This window comes from Myxocyprinus asiaticus, chromosome 5, assembly GCF_019703515.2.
Source record: "Myxocyprinus asiaticus isolate MX2 ecotype Aquarium Trade chromosome 5, UBuf_Myxa_2, whole genome shotgun sequence".
Lineage (NCBI taxonomy): Eukaryota > Metazoa > Chordata > Actinopteri > Cypriniformes > Catostomidae > Myxocyprinus > Myxocyprinus asiaticus.
Genome location: NC_059348.1, coordinates 45,442,544 through 45,465,372, shown reverse-complemented (window position 1 = coordinate 45,465,372; position 22,829 = coordinate 45,442,544). Strand labels below are relative to the sequence as shown.

The 22,829-nt window shown below is 41.0% G+C and overlaps 1 protein-coding gene across 2 annotated transcripts in view; it reads left to right on the top strand.

Annotated features, from left to right (window-relative positions):
- Positions 1–703: 703 nt before the first annotated feature.
- LOC127440442 (potassium voltage-gated channel subfamily KQT member 3-like) overlaps positions 704–22,829 on the top strand; it is a 48,166-nt gene continuing 26,040 nt past the window's right edge. For both annotated transcript variants that reach the window (XM_051697010.1, XM_051697009.1), the window contains exons 1-2: positions 704–792; positions 1,102–1,552. In XM_051697010.1, coding sequence (XP_051552970.1) covers positions 1,248–1,552 — 305 coding nt within the window. In that variant the 5' untranslated portion in view covers positions 704–792; positions 1,102–1,247. The remainder of the gene's footprint in view (positions 793–1,101; positions 1,553–22,829) is intronic.

The following is a 22,829-nucleotide window of genomic DNA, read 5'->3' as shown; positions in this document are numbered from 1 at the left end:
CAAATGCTGTTTAGCTGTCAATGCATATTTGAGGCGTATGAGTATTGCACTTTTTTCCCCTTTGACTCTATGGCAGCACTGTGTGTTATCATATTTATATTTATTGCATATATATATAGGTGTTTATTGTGGATAAGTGTTTCTTTTTTACTAAATGCTTAAAACAACTGCCATTTGAAGGGTAAAATTAAGGTAAAGATATACTGCGACTAACACTGAATGCACAGGTCTGACTATTAGGTCATGACCTGCAATAACTTAGTCCTCACACTTGCCCCTGCCAATGGGCATCAGTTCTTACCTCAGCAGCTGAGGCAGTGTTGATGTGAGAACGTAATGCAACGATAAATGGTTGTGTTGTCAGTAACAGACTGATATCAGCCTCAATAAAGACTAGGCAATCATAAAGGTGTTACTTTGGGTACTTTGTGACAGATTGTTCTGTCACAATCAAACTGCCTTTTTCCGAAACCTTGTGTGGGGCTGTTCAACCTGCTGCTGTGTGATTTACGCGAAAACATCCCCAGGAGCCTCTTCTTGGTTTTGGGATGCGATGGCACGCACAATATTTCGTTGACGAGGCACAGAGTTGCTATGTAAGTAGTGTGTCACGTACCCACAAGCTCTCTGTCTCGCGCCTGAATCTGAAGAAACCAGTCTGCTTGGCGCGCACGAGCGAGCCTCCTCCCTCCTCGCGCCACCATCAAGCCGTCTATCTTGGTCTAGCTCAACAAGCAACGGCAGCGCGAGAGCAATCCGATTCAGCAATCATGCGGTCGCGCGAAGAATACGGTGAGACAGCTGTGTTTGTTTGTGTGTGTGTCTCGCTTACAGTGGTCATATTTATGCTTACAGATATATTTAGAGGCGAGCCCTAGGCGATGCAATTGTTGCACGACGCTGTTGCTGACACACCAGATGCTCTTTGTCATCGCCGCTGTTCGATAGGTGCGCGTGAGCCCATCGACATATTAAACCGCACATTTTTCACTGGCTCAGTAGCACCCATTGTGATCGTGAGTGTGTGTAAGAGAGCGTGCGTGAGTTCGCGCGTGCATTTGATTGACGTGAGTGTATGTGTGTGTGTTTTTTAATCCACAGACCATACGCTTCGCGCCTCCCTCCCAGAGAAAGATCCTTAAATGACCCACGGCCACTGAGGAGCTCGCGCTTTCCCATCCGGATCATGGCATGCGCCCCATCCTGGACTTGCACACGCGCGGCGCCGAGGCTCGACAGCAGTGAACATGGGGATCAGGTCCAGAAATGCCGCTAACGGCGCCGAGGACCCGCGCGAGCGGAAGAGCGCGTTGGCTGGAGAGCTAGAGCAGTGCGCGGGGCAGGAGCGGGACGGCGCGCTGCTGCTAGTCAGCTCGGGAAGGGAGCCGGACTTCAAACGGGGCTCGCAGAACATTGGTCTGCTCGCCAAGACGCCCCTGGGCTACACGCGACCCGTGAAGAGGAATAACATCAGAAAACGACGCATCCAGAACCTCATCTACGACGTGCTCGAGAGACCACGAGGATGGGCGCTGCTCTACCACGCGTTCGTGTAAGTGGACTCGATACATTTGACACTCTAAAGCGCCCACACACAAAGGAAACACCCCAGTTACATATTAATTATTAATAAGAATTGAATTCAGTTTATTTGTATAACGCTTTTTACAGAGCTCCAAAGTAACGTGACAGAAAATAGTGCATTATGAACCCATAGTAAGCAACCACAGGCAACACAGTGGCAAGAAATGTGGAGAATAGCTCTGGTTTGTCTCCTTTTTTGAGCATGACAGACAGTCAGTCAAGACTCTCAGAATGTGGTCAGAAGTTCTAAGTCTGCTTTGCATTGAGCACTTTGAGGTGTCCGCTAATGTGTGCCCATTTGCGCCGGCGCTCTCCATGGTGCTGAAACGGAGCATGAACTCAGCTGCTTCTGCGAAAGCTGAGAGTCTACAAATCAAAACACTTAACAGCAGTTTGTGGTGTGATAATAGTGCCTTCTGGTCACCAAAGAGCCAGACCATGATCATTTAAAATGAACTAGTCAAAACTTAAAATAACTGGCTACCAGTTTCAGGACCTAAGATATGCACATTTCTTGTACATCCATGTAAATGTGAACCAAAATCTTGTTGAATAAAAACGTCTCCATTATTCGTCAATTACCTATAAAGATGACAGCTTAGCCGACCCCTATGTGACCCTTGTCCTAGAGAGCCAAGGATGCATGTTTAATGTTGACTAACTGGAAATTGCTCTTTATCTGCCAGAAGAGCGCATATGGGCAACTTCCCTTGAAGCCAAAAGAGCCAAACTAAACTTCTGTTGCATAGACACACACAATCACACATTATTCATGGCCCATTTTCTGTCCACTGCTCTTAATGCCTAATACAGGATGTGGTTCATATCTGCAACTCAGCACAGCTTTTACCAGTGTGTGTGTATGTGTGTGTGGTTTCTCAAACTGTATCATGTCTTTTAACCAGCCCCTTTGTCTCATGTGAGGACAGTCCGCAACATATTAATGTGAATAACTGATTTAAAAAACTATATGTGCTGACCATTGTTGTGGCATGAGAGATTGGTTTGTGTGTGTGTATGTGTGTATTTGGGGACAGTTTGCAGAGTTACTAATTCAACGCCCTACCATACCAGTGAATCTAGAAGAAAGGATTAAATTAAGTTGTTAAACACAGGGTGGGGCCTCGATTTTTTCTTGTTTTCTGTTGTTGTATTCCAGCATTGCAGGGATAGTCTCTGTGGAGCAATATACTGTAGGGACATCTGCAGTAGTAGGAATAAAAAAATAAAATAGGAGAAAAAAAAAAACAAAACAAAAATCAAGCAAAAAAAAAATATATATATATGTTTACTTATACATTGAAGATTAGAAGAAAAATCAATAATAAACATTTTTAAACATATTTAAGTGAACTACAACCAAAGCTGTTAATTGTAGTAAAATATTTAGATTTAGATTTTTAAATGATAAAATAATATTTATTTTTAAGATAACCAATTAAATCTCAGGCTTTTGTCATGAACCTCTGGAGGTGTAATTAGCTGTGTTGCAGGATGGGTGAACCAACTACTCTACCTAATGGCCCAGATGTTCCCATAGGCTGATGTCATAGAAATACTGTATATTGGACCTCCACACTTTTCACGTTCCTTGTGTAACACCTATCTATACGCAGGGTTGGGGAGTATCAAAATACATGTAACGGGATTACGTATTTAAAATACAAAGTATTTATATACAATAAGTAACTGTATTCCACTACAGTTTCAATTTAAATCATTGATAATTAGAATACAGTTACATTCAAAAAGTATTTTGATTACTGAAAAGATTACTTTGCATTTTATTGTCATTTGTTTCATTTAATATTTAGTCCTTTCAGATGGAAAACATTTATACATATAAATGATGCGATCCAAAGAGCGTTTGAGCAGTGGTGAAACACTTTCTTATGATGTGTTACATTCATACGAGCAGACAGAGAAGTAAGTCTGAAGTAAGTTTGGAGCAGAAGAAATAGAAATAAACCTTGTGTAAATTGTCAGCTTTACGCTAAGCTAAAATGCTATTTCTGGCCATTTTACATGCACGTTACCAGGCATAATCATATTATTTTATCAAGAAAATTCACGTTGGTTCATAATTTCTTTTTTCTAGTAAGACTTCTGATATTAAGGCAAAAATAATATTCTTGATAATAATTTTTATATTGTTTTTCTGTAAAAATATAAAAAAAATCCTTAAAACAATTTGATTTATTTTGTTTTAGAAACAACACTGCATATGATATTTAAGTTTTTCAGAGAATATATTTTTAACATGTGTATTTTGTCTTACTGTACTGGCAGAGTTTTTATAGTCAAAACAAGTGAAAAAATCTACCAGTGCTGAAGAAGTAATCCAAAGTATTTAGAATACGTTACTGACCTTGAGTAATCTAATGGAATACGTTACAAATTACATTTTACAGCATGTATTCTGTAATCTGTAATTACATTTCAAAAGTAAACCTCCCAACCCTGTCTATACGGTAGGTGAAAACATAACTCACACACACACACACACACACACACATATATATATGTATATATATATATATATATATATATATATATATATATATATATATATATATATGAATATTTTATTAAATTAATTTACAGTTTTTAAATAGATATAAAGTTGTAGATTTACACCGGAAATGGACAGATGATACATGTATATATATGCATGTACATTAAATTAGTTACAAAGATATTTGTATTTAGTTGGTAAATAGATATAAAAACCTTATTCGTCCCTGTTGTGTATTAGATTTCATATGTTCTTGTGGTACTTGCTCTTGAAAATTTGCATCTGAATTTTCTGCACTGTGTTCTCACTTTGCCTTAGCTATCGATTGTTGACCACCAAGACACACAGCAGGGAATGATCAGGCATTTCTCAGAATGCAGGAAATCTTTGATCTATATCTCAGGAAAGAACATCACACTTCCCCTAAACACGCATGCTTCTTGATGGCACATATTGAAGTTCCCTATCTGTCACTGTAGTGATACTAGGGGTCACTCTTGGGAGCCCCAAACACCTCTTCTTTTTGAAAAAGGCCAATGGGAATTGGCGAGTAGAATTTGCATGCCACTCCCCCGGACATACGTGTATAAAAGGAGCTGGTATGCAACCACTCATTCAGATTTTCTCTCAGAGCCGATCGGTTCTATTCACTGAGCTGAATTAATCCGCCGAGTTCATTCTCCTCATCTGCTGGATTTACGGCGCATTTCAGCGGCTTCTCCCCCTCTGCACCCGTGTGTAGTGCAGAGAATGCCCCTGGGCGCTTTGGCAGAACAACAAAAGTAAGAGTATATTCTAAAAGAGTATATTTTCAATTCTAAAAGAACAGCACACACGGAACGTCTTTTTAAAGATGCCTTTCCGCTTGTGTGTAATTCCTGATTGTGGTCTTTATCTTTCCACTTCTGACGGCCATGATCACTGTCTTATGTGTCTGGGCCCTCCCCTGAACCCTCGTGGCTCGATGACTGGTTCCTGGGCCCAGAGCGCCGCTCACGGCCACGCCCCACCCTGGTTCCTTTCTTCCCAGAAGTGCATGAGGAGATGACAAGATCGTGGGGGGCACCTTTTACTACCCGGTCCCGATCTTTCAGCTCCCCCGCTCTCACTACCCTCGATGATGGGGCGGCCAAGGGATATTCGGTGATCCCCCAGGTGGATAAGGTGCTTGCGGTGCACTTGTGCCCGCAGAGCGCCACCACCAGGCGCGGGCGCCCGAAGCTCCCTTCCAGGGCCTGTAGGTTTACGTCATCTCTGACGGCTAAGCCCTAAGGTGCCGCTGGACAAGCTGCCTCCGCCCTGCACGCCATGGCTCTCCTGTAGGTATACCAAGCCAAGGCGATAAAAGAGCTGCACGAGGGTAGTTCTGACCCGGGTTGATGTAGGAACTGCGCTCGGTGACCGACCTCACTCTCCGGGCGATGAAGGTCATGGCGCGGTCTCTTGGGCAGGCGATGTCCACCCTGGTGGTCCAGGAACGCTACCTTTTGCTCAACCTGGTCGACATGAGAGATTTTGACAAGGCACAGTTCCTTGACGCCCCCATCTCCCAGGTTGGCCTGTTTGGCGACACCATCGAGGACTTTGCCCAGCAGTTCTTGGTGGTGAAGCAGCAGACGGAGGCCATTCAACACATCCTGACCCGGCGCGGCTCAAGACCCCGCACCCCGTCTGCTCATCACCAAGGGCATCCTCCTGCAGCAGCAGCACCGGCTCTGCCGCAGCCCGCGGCCCGGCCCCGGCATGGAGCCCACCGCAGGAAGCAGACGCCACCCGTCTCATGGCCGGCCACCAAGAACCTTAGGAATGCTTCGAAGCGCCCCTGAGACGGGCAACCCAGGGACGAGGAGACCCGCTTCTACGAAGCTGGTAGACAGACCACTCCATCCCCCGGTGGAAGGCCAGGAGGAGAATCTTTTGTTTCATTTTTCGCCGCATGCCCAAGAGGCTACGGTACCCAAAACTTCAACAAAAGAGTGGTTCCCTTGTTCTCAGTTCCTTGTACCAGTACAAGGTCCTCCCCATCGGCCTGTCTTTGTCCCCTCGTGTCTTCACGAAGGTCGCAGAGGCAGCCCTTGCCCCGCTAAAGGAATTGGGTGTCACGACAGGTTACGCTCAGGGGAGAGTGGAGACTCCACCCCCAGGCGGTCCAACTGATTTGGAGTCGATTCGGTCGAGCACAGGTAGACCTGTTTGCTTCCTGGGAATCCTCACACTGCCCGCTTTGGTATGCCCTGACCGAGGCACCCCTCGGTATAGATGCACTGGCACACAGCTGGCCCCCTGAACTACGCAAATACGCATTTCCCCCAGTAAGCCTACTTGCACAGACCCTGTTCAAGGTCAGGGAGGATGAGGAGCAGATCATCCTAGTAGCACCCTACTGGCCCACCCAGACGTGGTTTTCGGACCTCATGCTCCTCGCAACAGCCCCCCCCCCGGCGAATTCCCATGTGGAAGGACCTTCTTTCTCAGGGATGGGGCACCATCTGGCACCCTCGAATCTCCACGTCTGGCCCTTGGATGGGACACGGAAGACCTAAGTGGCACTCAGGTTAGGGCTTCCTCTACGAGGTGCCTGTATGCCTTGTAGTGCCGTCTGTTCGCTAAGTGGTGTTCTTGCCAACGCGAAGACCCCCAGAGATGCGCAGTCGGATCGGTGCTTTCCTTCCTGCAGGAGAGGCTGGAGGGGCGGCTGTCCACCTCCACCTTGAAGGTGTATATAGTCGCCATTTCGGCACATCACAAGAAAGTGGATTGTAAGTATTTGGGGAAGCACGACTTGATCATCAGGTTCCTGAGAGGTGCTAGGAGGTTGAATCCCTCCAGACCGCACCTCATCCCCTCATCGGACCTCTCTGTAGTCCTTTGGGGACTGTTGAGCTTAAGGCACTCTCTTTGAAGACTGCGCTCACTTCCATCAAGAGGGTAGGGGACCTGCAGGCGTTCTCTGTTAGCGAATCGTGCCTGGAGTTCGGTCCGGGTTACTCTCACATGATCCTGAGACCCCAACCGGGCTATGTGCCCAAGGTTTCCACGACCCCATTTAGGGATCAGATGGTGAACCTGCAAGCGCTGCCCCAGTAGGAGTCAGACCCAGCCTTGGCGTTGCTGTGTCCGGTGTGTGCTTTACGCATCTATTTGGATCACACGCAGAGCTTTAGAAGCTCCAAGCAGATCTTTGTCTGCTTTGGTGGACAGCGGAAAGGAAGTGCTGTCTACAAACAGAGGATCGCCCACTGGGTCGCTGACGCCATCGTGATGGCATATCATGCCCAGGATGTGCCGCCCCCATGGGGTTACGAGCCCACTCTACTAGGAGTGTAGCGGCCTCTTTGGCAGACATCTGCAGAGCAGCGGGCTGGGCAACACCCAACACCTTTGCGCGGTTCTATAATCTCCGGGGTTGAGCCGGTTTCGTCCCGTGTGTTGTCAGGTAAGTTCTGGGACAGCTGGCCGGGTGTACCGCTTGCGCATAGCGCCTTTCCCCTCCCATGAGGTGAAGACGTGCGCTTTTGACTCCCAGTCGGGTTCACATAGTTCATGTGATATCTTCCCTGTCAGTAAACTGCGTCTTCCTTGGGCAGAGGCCCCTCTGCCCCCGGTCATCATGTTTGTAGAAACTTATCCCCCCCTCAGGTAGGACATACCATGGGACTTCTGCCCGTCTCGCACCGCCAGTCCACGTAACACAGTTCAGCTAGTTGTGGCGTTTTGTATAGGGACCCCTAGTGTCACTACATCGACACAACATCAAGTGAGTGACAGATATGGAACGTCCTGGTTACTTTCGTAACCTCCGTTCCCTGATGGAGGGAACGAGACATTGTGTCCCTCTTGCCACAACACTGGACCTTGTCTCAGCTCCTCAGCACAAAACCTGAATGAGTGGTTGCATACCAGCTCCTATTATACCCATATGTCTGGGGGAGTGGCATGCAAATTCCACTCGCCAATTCCCATTGGCCTTTTTTCAAAAAGAAGAGGTGTTTGGGGCTCCCAAGAGTGACCCTTAGTGTCACTACATTGACACAAATTCTCGTTCCCTCCATCAGGCAACGGAGGTTATGAAAGTAACCAGGACGTTTTACACTCAGATGCTTGTTGTCAGGGCCGCCTGATTTTACACATGTAAAATTGTTGTATCTTGTAGAACTTGACACTTGGAAGCACTTGGCTGATGTATGATCTCAGCTCTGAAGATATAGACTGTGACATTAGTCACTTACTTGATTAAACTGACCATGTGGTTTATTAAATTAGCTTTGGGAAGTTGTCAGGTCATGTCTAAATAATGGTTAGAGAAAAAGACTAGATAGGCCAGGGCAATGATGATTAAATGAAAGCACACTGGTATGCTACCTTGGATGTAATACAGATATTGGAATATGCTAGATGTTGCCAAATCAAAACATGATTCAATTCTTCCTGTTTATGTTTACTAGTAGGTTTCCCTAAGGTTTATGCTGTTGGCAGATGCTTTAAAACTGTGATTTCCAGGCATGGACAAGTTGTGGAAATTGTATAAATGTTTATAGTTATACTCTGCTCTAAAGTATTCCATGGGCTAGATATTTCTCTTGAGTAGAGTAAAACTTTATGAACTATAGTGATGTCAAAGGATGGGAATTGTTAGGAATTTAACATTTCCGGTTCTGATTCCTCTTAACGTTTCTGATATCTTAACAGTTCCATTAATATTTTTGAAGAAGAAATATTTGGAAATAAATGTTTAATAAAAATAAATATTCTGAACAAACAAAAAATATGCTAACATATTTCATTTATTCATTTTTTTCATGAAGTTAGACTGATTATAACAAAATGTGTAATGTGTAGGCCTGTCTGCCTGTGTGGTAACTGCACTGTCTGATTTAAGTCTCCCTGGTGGCACTGTCTGTTTCATGCTATAGATTCAAAAGAACCAGCTCATAAGAGTCATTTGTTTGGGAACCACAATACACTGGTCGTGCTGTAGATTGAAAACAACCAGCTCGAAAGAGTCATTTATTCGAGAGTCGGACTACACTTGTGGTGCTGTATGTTGCATGCTGCAGATTCAAAAGAACCAGTTCATCAGAGTCACTCGTTTAGGAATCGGATTACACTGGTTGCATGGTGTTTCTCTCTATAAATTCAGCAGGGGGATGTGCTGCCACTGATGTGCAGCAGAAAAACATTGTCAGAATATTTAAGTATGATGTTCCGTCTGCATAGGTGGAAAAATGCACAATTACGAACCATTAATGAAACCGAAACAGTTCTGGAATCTTTTAAAAAAAGGGAACCGGTTCTGAATAAGAACCTGAACCAAGTGATGTCCAATTAGTGAGTGAATGGTTCTTTTGAGTTGGTTCTTGTCTATGAAACAGATGAACTGGTTCACACATTTGTCTGAATCATTCATTTGTGAATTGTTATGAATTTGAGTATATATTTTTTTAAATCCAGTAATCACAAAAGAATTGAACATTCATGGAAAAGTCATGGAAATGTATTGTTCAAAAAGTGTGGAAACAATAAACTAACAACAGCATATAATATTAGTAATGATTACTTCATCAGGCTCCTCTACATCTACACTGGGGTGCAGAGATTGATCATAGCTTGTGTGAAACAGGGGCCAAGGCCATTGGCTCCACTCTTAGCTAGAAACTCCAAGTGGAATTTGATACTGGGAGCTACAGCAAACTAATAAAGAGAGCTGAGCAAGGCATAATGTGAGAATTTATGGAGGTTGAATGTGACTCAAATGACCCCAAATGGAATGGGGGAAGCACTGTATTGGTTAAAGATCTGTGCTTGTAACCTGAAGCTTAAATTTTTAAACCCTAGAAGCAGTGATTCATCAACTGTAACTGAAGTTACTGGGATTCTCTATCTCAATTTTGACCTTGCACATGGCACTTAACCCCAGGTTGCTCTGGGTGACTGCCCCTGTAATAAATATAGGTGGTTGACATAAAATACTTTAGGGAAGTTGACATGTCCTTCTGTGTGACATGAAGTGCTGCACAATTAATCGAAAAAATAAGCAAGATTACAATTACGGCTACTACAATTAACTAATCGTGAAAAGTGTCAATACAGAATACTATTTAGATCTACTCCTGTTGAATTAAAATTTTTAAGTGGTTAGCATTGTAACCAATCACAGACATGTTCTTAGTGTACATAAGCCTTTCAGTAATGATGTGACAAAACTTGAATGCTCTTATTATAGTATAAAAATATAACTGATATAATTAAGGAACAAAGTTCTAAGCTTGTTTTTGGAGGTAAAGCTTATATAAATAATATTGCTTGTAATTTGCCCCACACAAAAAGGGAATTTAATGTAAATTATATTTAGAAAATTATATTTCCATTTAAAGAAATGTATAATCTTGATTACGATTTCAAGGGAAATAATGGACAATTACGCTCCGTCTAATACTATTAAAACAGCATTTTCATTTATAATCATTCATGCAGCTTTTATGACCTCATATTAATTGAGAGATTACATGGAATATTTGTACCTTTACAAATTACTTCACAGGACATCACAGGACCATTAAAACATATTGTTATTGAAAGCAAAAAGATGATTGAAAACTGTGAAAAATATATAAGAAATGGTGGCCAGTTACAGCTAAATTATTTCTGTCTAAAAAATGTGCTTCATATCATAACATATTAACTGCTTTTATTCAAGTCAAAAATTGTATTGAATATGACTGAATCAAACTGACTACATTACAACAAAAGTGCAAGATATATTTTCTTTTATACATTAACAAAAAACTTTTTTTTGTAACCTAAAATATTTGTTGTTGAGATAAGAAAGTATCTTTTGAATGACTAATAAAGCAACATGATGTGTTCAAGAGGGCCAGTGAGGAGTGAGATGCAGAAAACCAGTCAAGTAGAAGTTAATCTTGGAATGACACTGCAGGACCGGACAGTTGCCACAATGCAATGATAACTGAAGGTCAGATGGTCATCTGGGACGATGTCCAGGGTTCTGCCCTACCTGGAACTGATGACTGTGTGACCTTCAACCCCTACAGAGAGAGAGAGAGGGCAAGTGTGGGAGGTTGTGACTGGTTGGAAGAGGAGCACAGTGTCTTTCCAATTCCACTGTTGAGTAATGTTGATTCACAGCTTTAAACAGCAAACAGAGCGTGCCCTCTTATTCCACACAGAGGTGACCTCCCCTAATCCATTCCCTCTACTGACCCTGTTATAAGGCATAATGAAAACAAATGTGTTAAAGGAATAATTTATACTGGCATTAATATTAATATAACAAACCATGAAGTGTATTTATTTTTAGCATAATATATTAAGTTATTAAAAACATATTTATTTCCTATGGCATATGTCCTGATTAAAGAATCCCCTTAAAAATTATAATAATCATAACAATTATTCAAATTTCCATAAAATTGTTAAGTAGCTAAGGTAACAAAAAAGAAGGAAAAAAGAAAGAAAATGTAAAAATATGTAAATGGTCACAATTTCTTTTAAAATTTTCGCCACATTTAATCAACCTTTTGCCATCAATTTTCCAATTTAATATTCCTGCGCTGACAAATAAACTATTGAAGTACAAATATTCTCTCAATTAATATGAGGTCATGAAACTGCGTACACAATAATAATAATTCAATGTGATCACAAGACAGTTAAGATAATTGCAAGATATTAAGCTATTTTGACACATTATTCCCCATTTGGCATTCCTAGACGCTCTGTGATGAAAAAAAAAAATCCCCATAATTAATAAATAACTACTTACTTGAACAACACAAAATTGGTGTTTTAAAGCTTAGTAGCTGGACTTTACAATGCATATAGGCAATAAAATCAACTAGTACAATAACCATAAGTTATTGTTATTACTCAATTTGTCTATGGAAAAAATTAAAGGGATTTTTTTATTCGGGAACCGGACTGTTGCGCTCTACACACAATATAGCAAAATCTCTATTGACTGACTCTTTATATTGTGTTACTATTGTTTTACTGTTCACCAAACTGTCAAACATATGGTCAAAACATCAGATTGGAAAGTTTTCAAGTGGAATACAACAAATATTGTGTTACTCACATACCAAATATATATCGAGTTAAAGCCCTGGCAAAAAGCAAAGAGTTCATAAGTTGTAAACAGATGTGTCTTTTTGTCGTGTTTTCGCTTGTAACTTCATGAAACAGAAACAGAATATAAAAGCAGCAAATAGGCCTACAATGAGACACAATCACTGATCAGTGGATATAATACATAGATCTTTAAAATAATCCTGGAGAACATGCACTACTACCTCAGATATCTTTTTTTTTTTTTTTTGTCTTTTGGGATGGTCTCTGGTTACAAAGCGGACGAATCACAGTTATTGTGGTCTTCGTTAACCTGATGTGTTGCTACATTTTTGGAGAGTTACACGTCAGGCTACGTCGTAGGTTTTACGCAGAAGTATAAATCGGCTTTTAGACTCCAACATACTAGCAACCTCACAAATAACTAAAGATTTCTTATTAATGTTGAGAATCTCTCTTTCTATTAAGTAGAGGTTTCACACCGCAGGACTGAATAAATGAACATGGAAGTAGTTCCACATAAAAAATTACAAATGTAATAAATAGTAGGAGAAAAAAACGCTCACTCTTCTTAACCTACAAGTTACCCTGTTGGGACTTGATTAGCAACATTTTCAAGGATCCCCAAGAGATTGCCCATTTAGATATGGATTTAGTGAGGCACTCCGCAAAACTCAATAATTGATGACAAAATAGTATAGACTTTCAAGGCAATAAATTATCATCTCCCTCTGTTATACTGTATGTCTCTGCCAAATACACTACATTCACAATATAGCACAGCCTCGAGTGCCTTTTTAACACTAAGCTGTGAAATTTGAAATAACACCAAGCTATAGAAAGTCCTTTTTTTTTCATCTAATAGTTTATTATGTTTCCAGGAGTGTTGGTTATTCTTGTTTTTAAGACATTACATACAGTACATTACAGCTGATTTTCTATAAAGCTAAATAAATAATTCTTATTCACAGTAATGGCCAGCATCATCCAGTCACTGCCAACCATGTTAAAATAAAATTTTGCATTATAAAATTCTGAATCTATGTACTGATTATCATTGTCCCATGTCTGCCAAACATGTTGAGTGGTCCAAACGTCATTTGCAGCCTGAAACTGAACTTTTGGTCAGATTTTAAGAGTGAATGATGTACTTAGCTGCATAAAGCTATAGAATGCTCCCTTGCTTCCTATTTAGTAAATGTCTTCTGCCTGCGCTTGTCTCAGAACAGTTCAAAATGCACCTTTTTTCATCCTAACTCCATATAAAGCCATATAAAACAACATTAAAACTCCATATAAAACAACATTTTTCAGCTTTTGGATGAACCCATTGATTCTGAATGTGAAAATGCACAGTAAATATATAGGAATGCATTTACTCATGTTAATGAATAGAACTGTATTGTACAGTAATAACAAAAGAAAATATAACAAAATGTATATTAAAATGAAGCGAAAATGACCCAAAGATGTGTTAATGTTGAAAGTTATTCAAAATAATTAACATGTTTTTTTAACTTTTGAGGGAATAAGGTCCCAATTTCCACATATGTGGACATCAGGTTTATCCGCACGCTGACGCGTGAAATTAATGAATTTTTTAAAGCGGCATTTCAAACGAAACTAGAGACGCTACTCTTTACAACCAAACAGATTTCAATGAAAAAACCATAAAGAGGTTTCTTACTAGTGGCACTTTTGTTGGCGCTGAGCCCGTAGTAGCGCTTCAAAGAAATCAACATCATGCTGTTGTGTTACGTGATGCGGTGCAGCAGAAGTTTAACCCTTAAATGACAGTGTAGAGTGTTGGGAACAGTATTCATTCCATTTAAATTAATTTAAATTATGCGTTGCATATAGCAAAGCCAAAATACAATGTCCACACATGTGGACGCGGGGTCGCACAAGGTAAAAATTCTATTTTATTAAGCAAATTCATTATGTGCCATTCTTTTGTTTAAAAATATAGTCCCTGGCATAACAGAACATTGCTATGCAACAAAAATTGTGATTAGCTATGGATGCTGTGCAGTGATATGGTAAAAAGGTGTCTCACATCATAGCTGTTACTATATTATTTTATAATATCCTGTTTTGTTTGCCTATTTTTAAACAGCAGTTTTACAGCAGGGTAAAACTGGAAACAGTAAAGGCAAACACAGTAACACCTCACACGTTTACAGAAGGTGCAAACTCTTTTCCTCTGTAAACTGCATTACCCAGCATTCTGAGGCCACATGGCGATTCCACACCTCTGGTTGGCCTTGTATGCAAGTGTGTGTGTGGGTGTGAGTTTGACCTTCCTGGTCAATAAAAAGGTAAAAGGATTTTTTTCTTAGATTGAATGAAAATCCATTTATGTCATGTCTGTACAGCTCTAGACCAAAGTACTCTCTCTCCTTTCGTTCACACACACACATTCTCACAAAGTGGAGGTGTAAATATGTTTGAGTGAAACAGGGGCAGACTGGGAAGAGAAATCGGCCCGGATTTTAAATAAAAACCGACCCAAAAGTTGTTGAGCGGGGTGTGGGAGTAGTTGTCCAAAAGCTGTTTAGCGGGGGTGGTGGGGAGAGGTGGGTGTTCGGCCGCTGGGAAAAGTCCCAGTTCTCTCTATGGCCAGTCCACCCCTGGTGTGAGAGCACGTGCAGTGTGTGTATTTGAGTGAGTGTGCTCTCTGTGGTTCTGTATTTCACAGATAATTTTATCTCTGCAGGATGTTGTGGTACTGAGTGAGAATGGAAATGGCGTGCTGTCAGAGTGGGAAATCCCTCTGTGTGTGTGTTTAGATCTGTGCTAACAATCCCCCCTCACATCTTTTAATTTCCTGCCCATCTCTCCCTATTGTACCTATAAATAAAAAGGTCAAAAATGCCCCAAATTTCAGGGTTCTGTAAATTCAAAAAGACTGAAATCAGTTTAATGGCACAAGATTAATGGAAGACTGTTCTGGTGGAGCACATAATTGCCTGTGTGGTTAATAAACATCATAATAAAACAGATTTTAGCCATGTTACATTATTGTAATTGTAGATTAATTTGCCTCAACCACTTAACAATGATTTATTCAGGCAGACAACAGAAATAAGGAGTTTAAAGGTGTATTGTGTAGTTTCTGCATAACTGGCGGCACCAAATGGAATTGCAAGAATAATGTTTGTTTTCTCACAAGTTTCACAAAAAACTCCTACCCCCCTTTCTGGGTCCTCTCGCCGTCTTCCATTGTTTGCTTCCATTGGACAAACAGGTAGCACTGCCACACTCACTCTATTGGTTGAGCCAGAAGTTGACATGTCAGGCCGATCCAACACACAGAATAATGTCTTAAAAGCACCACAGAGCTGCAGTATTTACACTCTTCGGGTTAAGTCAACCTACAAAAGGCTCACTAATAGTTTTCTCAATCTATCCATTAAACTCAGAAAAGTATTTTAAAAATAAAATTTTTTTTGCACACTTCACCTTTAAAAAAGATGCAACTACCAATGGCTTTTATTCAGATATAAAGAAGGCAATTCGTAAAACAACAGATGTGATTTTCAAAACAGAGTATTATTTGAGTTCTACATACACACATACAAAAAAATTTGCATTCACAACTGTTGAACTGTTACACCCTTTATAAGTATTTTGGTTTACAAGCAAACCTGTCCTAGACTGGTGGAGCTAGACAGATCCTCATGTCATTTAATGTTCTCCTCAAGTCAGACAAACCCGATAAAAGAGGGCAAGGATTTGATTGTAATGAAGTGGCATTTTGCAAAGGGATTTTTCTGCCAAAGGTGATGTATCTATCGTTTATGTAATTGCAAAATGTTTAAATAAATACTGATCATAGTTCCTGCTGTTTTTTGTTTTATCTATATTAAAATACTTTCCCAGCTTAATATGCAGAGATAAATATAAGTAAGCCATTCGTAGGTTGAAATTCTCTAAAAGTTTGTTTGAGCACCACAACCAGCCATGTTGTTAGTTTGGGGTGGGACTATCTGTTTGGCTGACAAATGGAAGATGGGTTATTGTTTGGGAAACCTGTTTTAAAGCAATCATTATTTTTGCAATTTTGTTTGGTGACACTAGTATTAGCACAGAAGTTATGCACTTCAGCTTTAAGATCTTGAAAGTTCCAGATTAGGTTGATAACTTTTTATTTATGCAGAAAAAGTTTGACCCATCTTGAAAGGGTCCTTGACAGATTATCCCTATATTTGAATTACTATGACCTGATAGAAACAAGAATATCAACCATGCATTTTCAATAAGGTGTTATCTGTACAGAAGGAAGAGGAACATGCCTTGCTGGAGTGCAGATCTCATTTAGAAGCATTTGAAGGGAAGCATAAAATGATCTTGCAATGACTGATCTGTGAGTTTAATGAGGCCATGAGCACTGCCCGAAAGTACTGGGCAAGCAACCAGGTCTGATTCCCCCCCACCCCCCCACACTGAATATCCTTGTGTGCCCTATGTATGAGTATGGAAAGCAAATGGCAAATAACCTGCAATAGGGCTGAACAGCTGCTCATTATATTAAAATTATTTGTAATTTCATATTACATGTATTCATATTTTGTTAATATTACAAAGTGTGCCCCACCAAAAAAAAAAAAAAAAAATTTGTTTTTATTTTTTTATACATTTTAGTTTTTATGGTTACCGTATTCCATGTCAAATTAACCAAATTTCAGAAATGGCTGAGAAAAGCCAAAACATTAAATGCAGTGGATCAATATTTACTGAGTAACCCATAATTTTGTATTATTACAATATTTGCCTGATTTGGAGCAAAACTACAGGTAAAAAAATAAATAAAACGCCTTAGAAAGGAGGCAGCGTCAACCCACTCCCAACACTATGGCTAGTGAAATTCCAAAGTCACATTTTCCCTAGCCAAAAGTTTCATTCTGTGCTGTCCCAAAACTCTGGCTCTGTCTCTGGAGCATGCTGGTGTATGTACTGCGGCGGTTCACGCAAAAGCACGCTTCATTTGCCACGCGAAGATGCACGTGTCAGATACGAGAAGCATATTTACCACACATGAAATGCTGAATGCGAGATGAATACAATTAAATATGCTTTGGCTGTGGCCACCCGCCAAAGTGGCTAGTAAGAGTGATGAGTTTCCCACCACTGCTGATTTCTACACGCATTTGGCGGGTGGGCAGGTGTTAATGTCAAGCTCCCTGACCCCACCCTCCCCCTTTTCTCTATCTCTCTCCCTCTCTGCACTGGCCGTTTCACTGCCTCCTCAAGTACATAGTCATGTGATATGTTACCATGGTAACATCTCCTTGTTCAGCAGAGGAGGGCTGCTCAACTGTCTATCGACGAACGTACACACACACACACAGGCTTACAGCATTCTTAAACCCCTCTCCTTACCCCCACCCCACACACACACTTTACACATACAGTACTTCTAATTTTCCAGTTGCTGTGAAACTAACAGCACACAAATAATGAGAAGGAGAGTGAGTGTTAAAGTGCTTGAGTTAGCGTGCATGCTTTCATATGTGTGTTATATTGGCAGTGTGTTTTTTATTTCCTATGCATGACACAGGGATGTGCTCCAGAGTCTCTGTTGCTCAGCAACTGTCCCAAATTAGAGCCACAGCTAAAAGTGAACAAATATATTTTTCCTACACAGAAAGACTGTGTGTGCATGTGTATGTATGTGTGGCTTATGATTTCTAAAGTGACAGTGAATGTGTATATATATATATCTCTGAATCATAGATAAGCACAGGGTTCCCACACTCATGGTAAAGCTGAAAATATCATGGAATTTAAAAATTGTGATATTCAGGTCTGGTAAATTCATGGATATTAATAGAATTCTGCAAAGTAATGGGGATTATTGTAGTGAATATCCATTTTTCTAGCTACGCTCAACTCTAAACTATTTTATCTGCTAGAAATTGCTGTTTTTGGATGCAATCAAAGGCGCGCTCCCGACGCGAAGGCTGTTCCTTAAGGTAGTATTTTAATTATGCTGCCTCTGAAGATATCTCATCTTGGACAGATTCTAAGGTATCATCATATGTATCCTTCTCCGGGTAGGCGATCCCAGAATGCACTGTAATGAGCCTGGTGGAAAAACAAATCCAAGATGGCGGACGAAGCGAGAGAAAATTCTATTATAAATATACTAATAAATTATCTAATACTACAAAATATAATATGATACATACATTATGTTTAATATGATAGAAAACTATTTTACCCAAAATGAGTGTGTATGCATATTTATGCTCATAAGAGTATTGCGTCGTTCATCTCGCATCACCTGTACTGAAAGAAGTTGTCGAGTCTCGTGCGCTGTGCATGAGGAGCGCTATTTGATTGATGCATGGAGCTGCCGCCTATGTAGAGTGTTTCAAATCACTCTCTTATGGGGCATCTTTTCATTTAGGATGCTGCCTATGTAGGCAAGAGGCAGCGAGGCATCGAGGCAGCTCACAAAGTTTTGGAACAGACCCATAATATCATATCAGTATCCCTTTTCTCACGGACTAAAGCTGCAGTCACAATAGGCTTTGAGCATGCAAAATGTCTTCAGACCCTGCAACGAAAGGTATGATGTTACACTCTTGGGCTTTTGTTTTTAGTAAATAAATACAAATACAAATTTGTAAAAAAGTCTTCTCTATTTTCCCGCAATTATACAAACCATACAGCTATGAAATATGTATTTTTTGTATTGAGGCAAGTGGTCAACTTTTGACTTTGGTAAGCGGTGAAATGTGAATGTTTCTAGTCTTCCACGTTCAGATGCATATGAATGGAAGTGAATGGGGCACAAAGTCTAGTGTGACCACATTTGCACCTTTAGCTTTTTCTTTAGTACGATTAGTCTACAAATTTACACACACCTTTATGAACACACTTACTGGTTTGCGATCAGCTATTGGTCTCTAGTGAGAGCTGTAATCTGCTGTTCCCTGAAATCAGTAGAGATATACTGTGCTTTTAACATCCAACTCACTAATGACCTTTAATGGGAGGACCAGTCTCGCTCTCTGTGTCTCCACTTTTTTCCTTTCGAGTACTACCGAATATTTAACCACTTGTTACTGTAATACCCAACATGAGCAATTGGTCTGTCTCTCTCTCTGTCTCTCCCCATCTCTCTCTCTGTGTATTTTATTAGTAAAAGTTGATGTGTCCTGTTATGACTCACCTCATATATTGATGCTCCCATTACAGACAATATGCCCTCAACATTGATCAGACAAACAGCAAAGCCAGAGGTTACACACACACATTTTCACAGACAGATGTGCACACACTCAACAGCAGGACTCTTGTAACATACTAAGACAGAACATAGACATAGGCAAACCTCAATCACATACTCTCTCTGTCTCACTCTCTAACACACACAATTTGACTGATTGTGTGTAGAAAAGTATTTTAATCAAGCTGATCTAAGATTGAACATATTGCATTAGTGAGAATTACCTGAGCAAGTTAGTCAAGTCCTAAGTCAAACCCCTTAAAATCAATTATACTGGTGGTTAACATTTCATTAAAAGGTAAGAATAAAAGTAACTATTGCATGAAGATAATATAGTTGTTTTATCATTTTTATTTTTAGCACATCAAAGTGAAAGTTTGACATTAGGCCTAAACATTCCATGAAAATGTAACAAGGGAATTTGTTTAAGCCTTAAAAGGATAGTTCACCCAAAAATGAAAATTCTCTCATCATTTACTTACCCTCATGCCATCCAAGATGTGTATGACTTTCTTTCTTCTGCAGAACACAAATTATGATTTTTAGAAGAATATCTCAGCTTTGTAGGTCCATACAATGCAAGTGAATGGGTGCCAAAATTTTGATGCTACAAAAAGCATATAAAGGCATCATAAAAGTAATACATAGGACTCCAGTGTTTTAATCCATATGATGTGATATGGATTAAAATTATATATTTGTCCTTTTTTGCTTGAAATTCTTCTCCCTGCCCAGTAGGTGGAGGTATGCATGAAGAATGTGAATCACCAAAAACACAAGAAGAAGAATGTAAAAGTGATCTGTTTCTCACCCACACCTATCATATTGCTTCTGAATATATAGATTTAACCACTGGAGTCTTATGGATTACTTTTCATCATTCAACAACAGCCTCTGTCTTTCTCTGCCGCAGTTGCTGACTCCAGTCTGGGGGCAACCCTATACATTACAATCCAGAGAGACCATGCTGTTTAAACGCAGTACCTCAACAAGCACAAACAAAACACAGCATCTCTGTCAATGGAGATTTACAGAACTGGCATTATTGGTAACTAATATTTCTCTCCTCAAAATTTAAAAGGGATAGTTCACCCTGAAGTGAATATTCTGTCATCACTTACTCACCCTTACTGTATGTTGTTCCAAACCTGTATGACTTTCTTCTATGGAACACAAAAGGAGATGTAAGACAGAATGTTATCCTCGGTCACCACCTTCATTATCTTTTTCCATACAATGAAAGTGGATGTGACTGAGGCTAACATTCTGTGTAAGTAATGCCAAAGTTTCATTCTTGGGTGAATTAACCCTTTCACAACAAACTGGTTAAACTCCCCAAACTCTGCAGTGCAAGAAAACGTCTCGGTTACTGTCGTAACCTCCGTTCCCTGATGGAGGGAACGAGACGTTGTGTCGATGTAGTGACACTAGGGGTCGATCTTGAGAGCCTGAGACACCTTCAGATTTTTGAGAAAAGGCCAATAAGAATTGGCAAGTAGAATTTTCATGCCACTCCTCCTGACATACGGGTATTAAAGGGAGGCTGGAATGCAGATTCACTCAGGTTTTTGCACTGAGGAGCCGAGACAAGTTCCCGGCCATTACAGCGGTGTAGTTCAGCCTGTGGCAAGAGGGACACAACGTCTCGTTCCCTCCATCAGGGAACAGAGGTTACGACAGTAACCGAGACGTTCCCCTTCTGTCACTCACTCGACGTTGTGTCGATGTAGTGACACTAGGGGTCCCTATACGAAACGCCACAATGGCTGAACTGTGTTACGTGAACTACCGATGCAGGTGTAGGCAAGCTACTGTGAGCGTAGGAACAGATGCACTCGGACTGCACGTAGCCTCCCCAGACGCCCCAAAACATCATGTAATTCCCAACAACCCTGAGGGGGGGAAGGAGACGTATCTAGTATGGGAGCAGGACGCGCCAGCCTTTAGGTAGCGCGCCAGGTAGCGCGCCAGGCCGCGCTATGCCTTTTCTCTCTAAGTTTTTCTCTCCACGGAAAATTAGATTCGGCTGGGGCCTTTAATGCTCATAAAATGCGCCGGGGAAGGCGTTCTTTTCCATTCCTATTCTTTCAGGGTGCGGAGGTAGGTCCTTCCCTTCATAAGGGAGGAGCTCTACAGACACAGTGACCGGGGCAGAGAGGGCTCTGCCAAGGGAGATGCGGGTCTACCGAAAAAGGGAGACCGTATCGCGGAAGATACATCACAGGAGGTTACCGGGGTAACCGAGAGGTTACCGTTGCCATGGTCATGTTCTCGCAATGAGAACATGAACCATCCACGAACACTTCCTCAACGCGATTTTGGCCCAGGCACATGAGGCAGTGATCGTGACCGTCAGAAGCGGAGTGGTAACGACCACATCCAGGAACTGCACAGAGACGGAAGGCCATCTTTAAAAAGACGTGTCTTTAAAAAGACGTTCAACGTCACTGTGCCTGCTCTAATAGAGGAAATATACTCTTTAGAGGAATGTGCTGTATATCCAACAGCACACGCTTCTGAAGAGTTGAATGGATCAGTAGTAGTATTCAGCTATTCAGTATTCGGCTCCGAAGAAAAAATCTGAATGAATCCGCATTCCAGCCTCCTTTTTATACCCGTATGTCGGGGGGAGTGGCATGCAGATTCTACTCGCTAATTCTCATTGACCTTTTCTCAAAGATCTGAAGGTGTCTTGGGCTCTCAAGATCGACCCCTAGTGTCACTACATCGACACAACGTCGAGTGAGTGACAGAAGGGTAACCCTGCACACATTACATGAGGGAGAGAGAGAGAGAGAGAGATAGGTACTGCTATTAGATGTTATTAGTGCAGTGGATGCTAAAAGCTTTCACTGAAGACCAGATGCTGAGAACCTACTAGTGTGTATGTGTGCGTGTGATGAATAAGTGTAACCTTGGAAACAGTACTGATAAAACCTACAAATTTGAAACCATAGTAACAATGCCAACAGGTCAACTGACAAATAAAGTGAAAATGATAAGGGAAGTACTGTATGTGAGTCTGCATGCATGTGTGTTTGTGTATGTGCTGATAGATAACACCAAGTTTTCTAGACCTAATAACAAAATACTGCACCCCCCCCCCCCCCACACACACACACACACAAACAAACCCTCAATGACAGTTGCATACATACACAAATCAAACCTTCCAGATCTTCTTGCCTCAGAGTTCCATTTACTGTGCATTATTGTGTACTGTTTTTTTGTTTGTTTTTACAAACGGAGGGTTGAGTTAAATTCTTTTCGTTGGTAATCGAGCTCAATCATGCTGTTCGAGATGTTTTTAAATACTAAATATAAAATGTTCCTCCTACCTGACAGATATCAATGAAATAGGTGGCCAAAGCGTTCCAGCAGAGACTATTTAGCCTGAGACCTAGCACT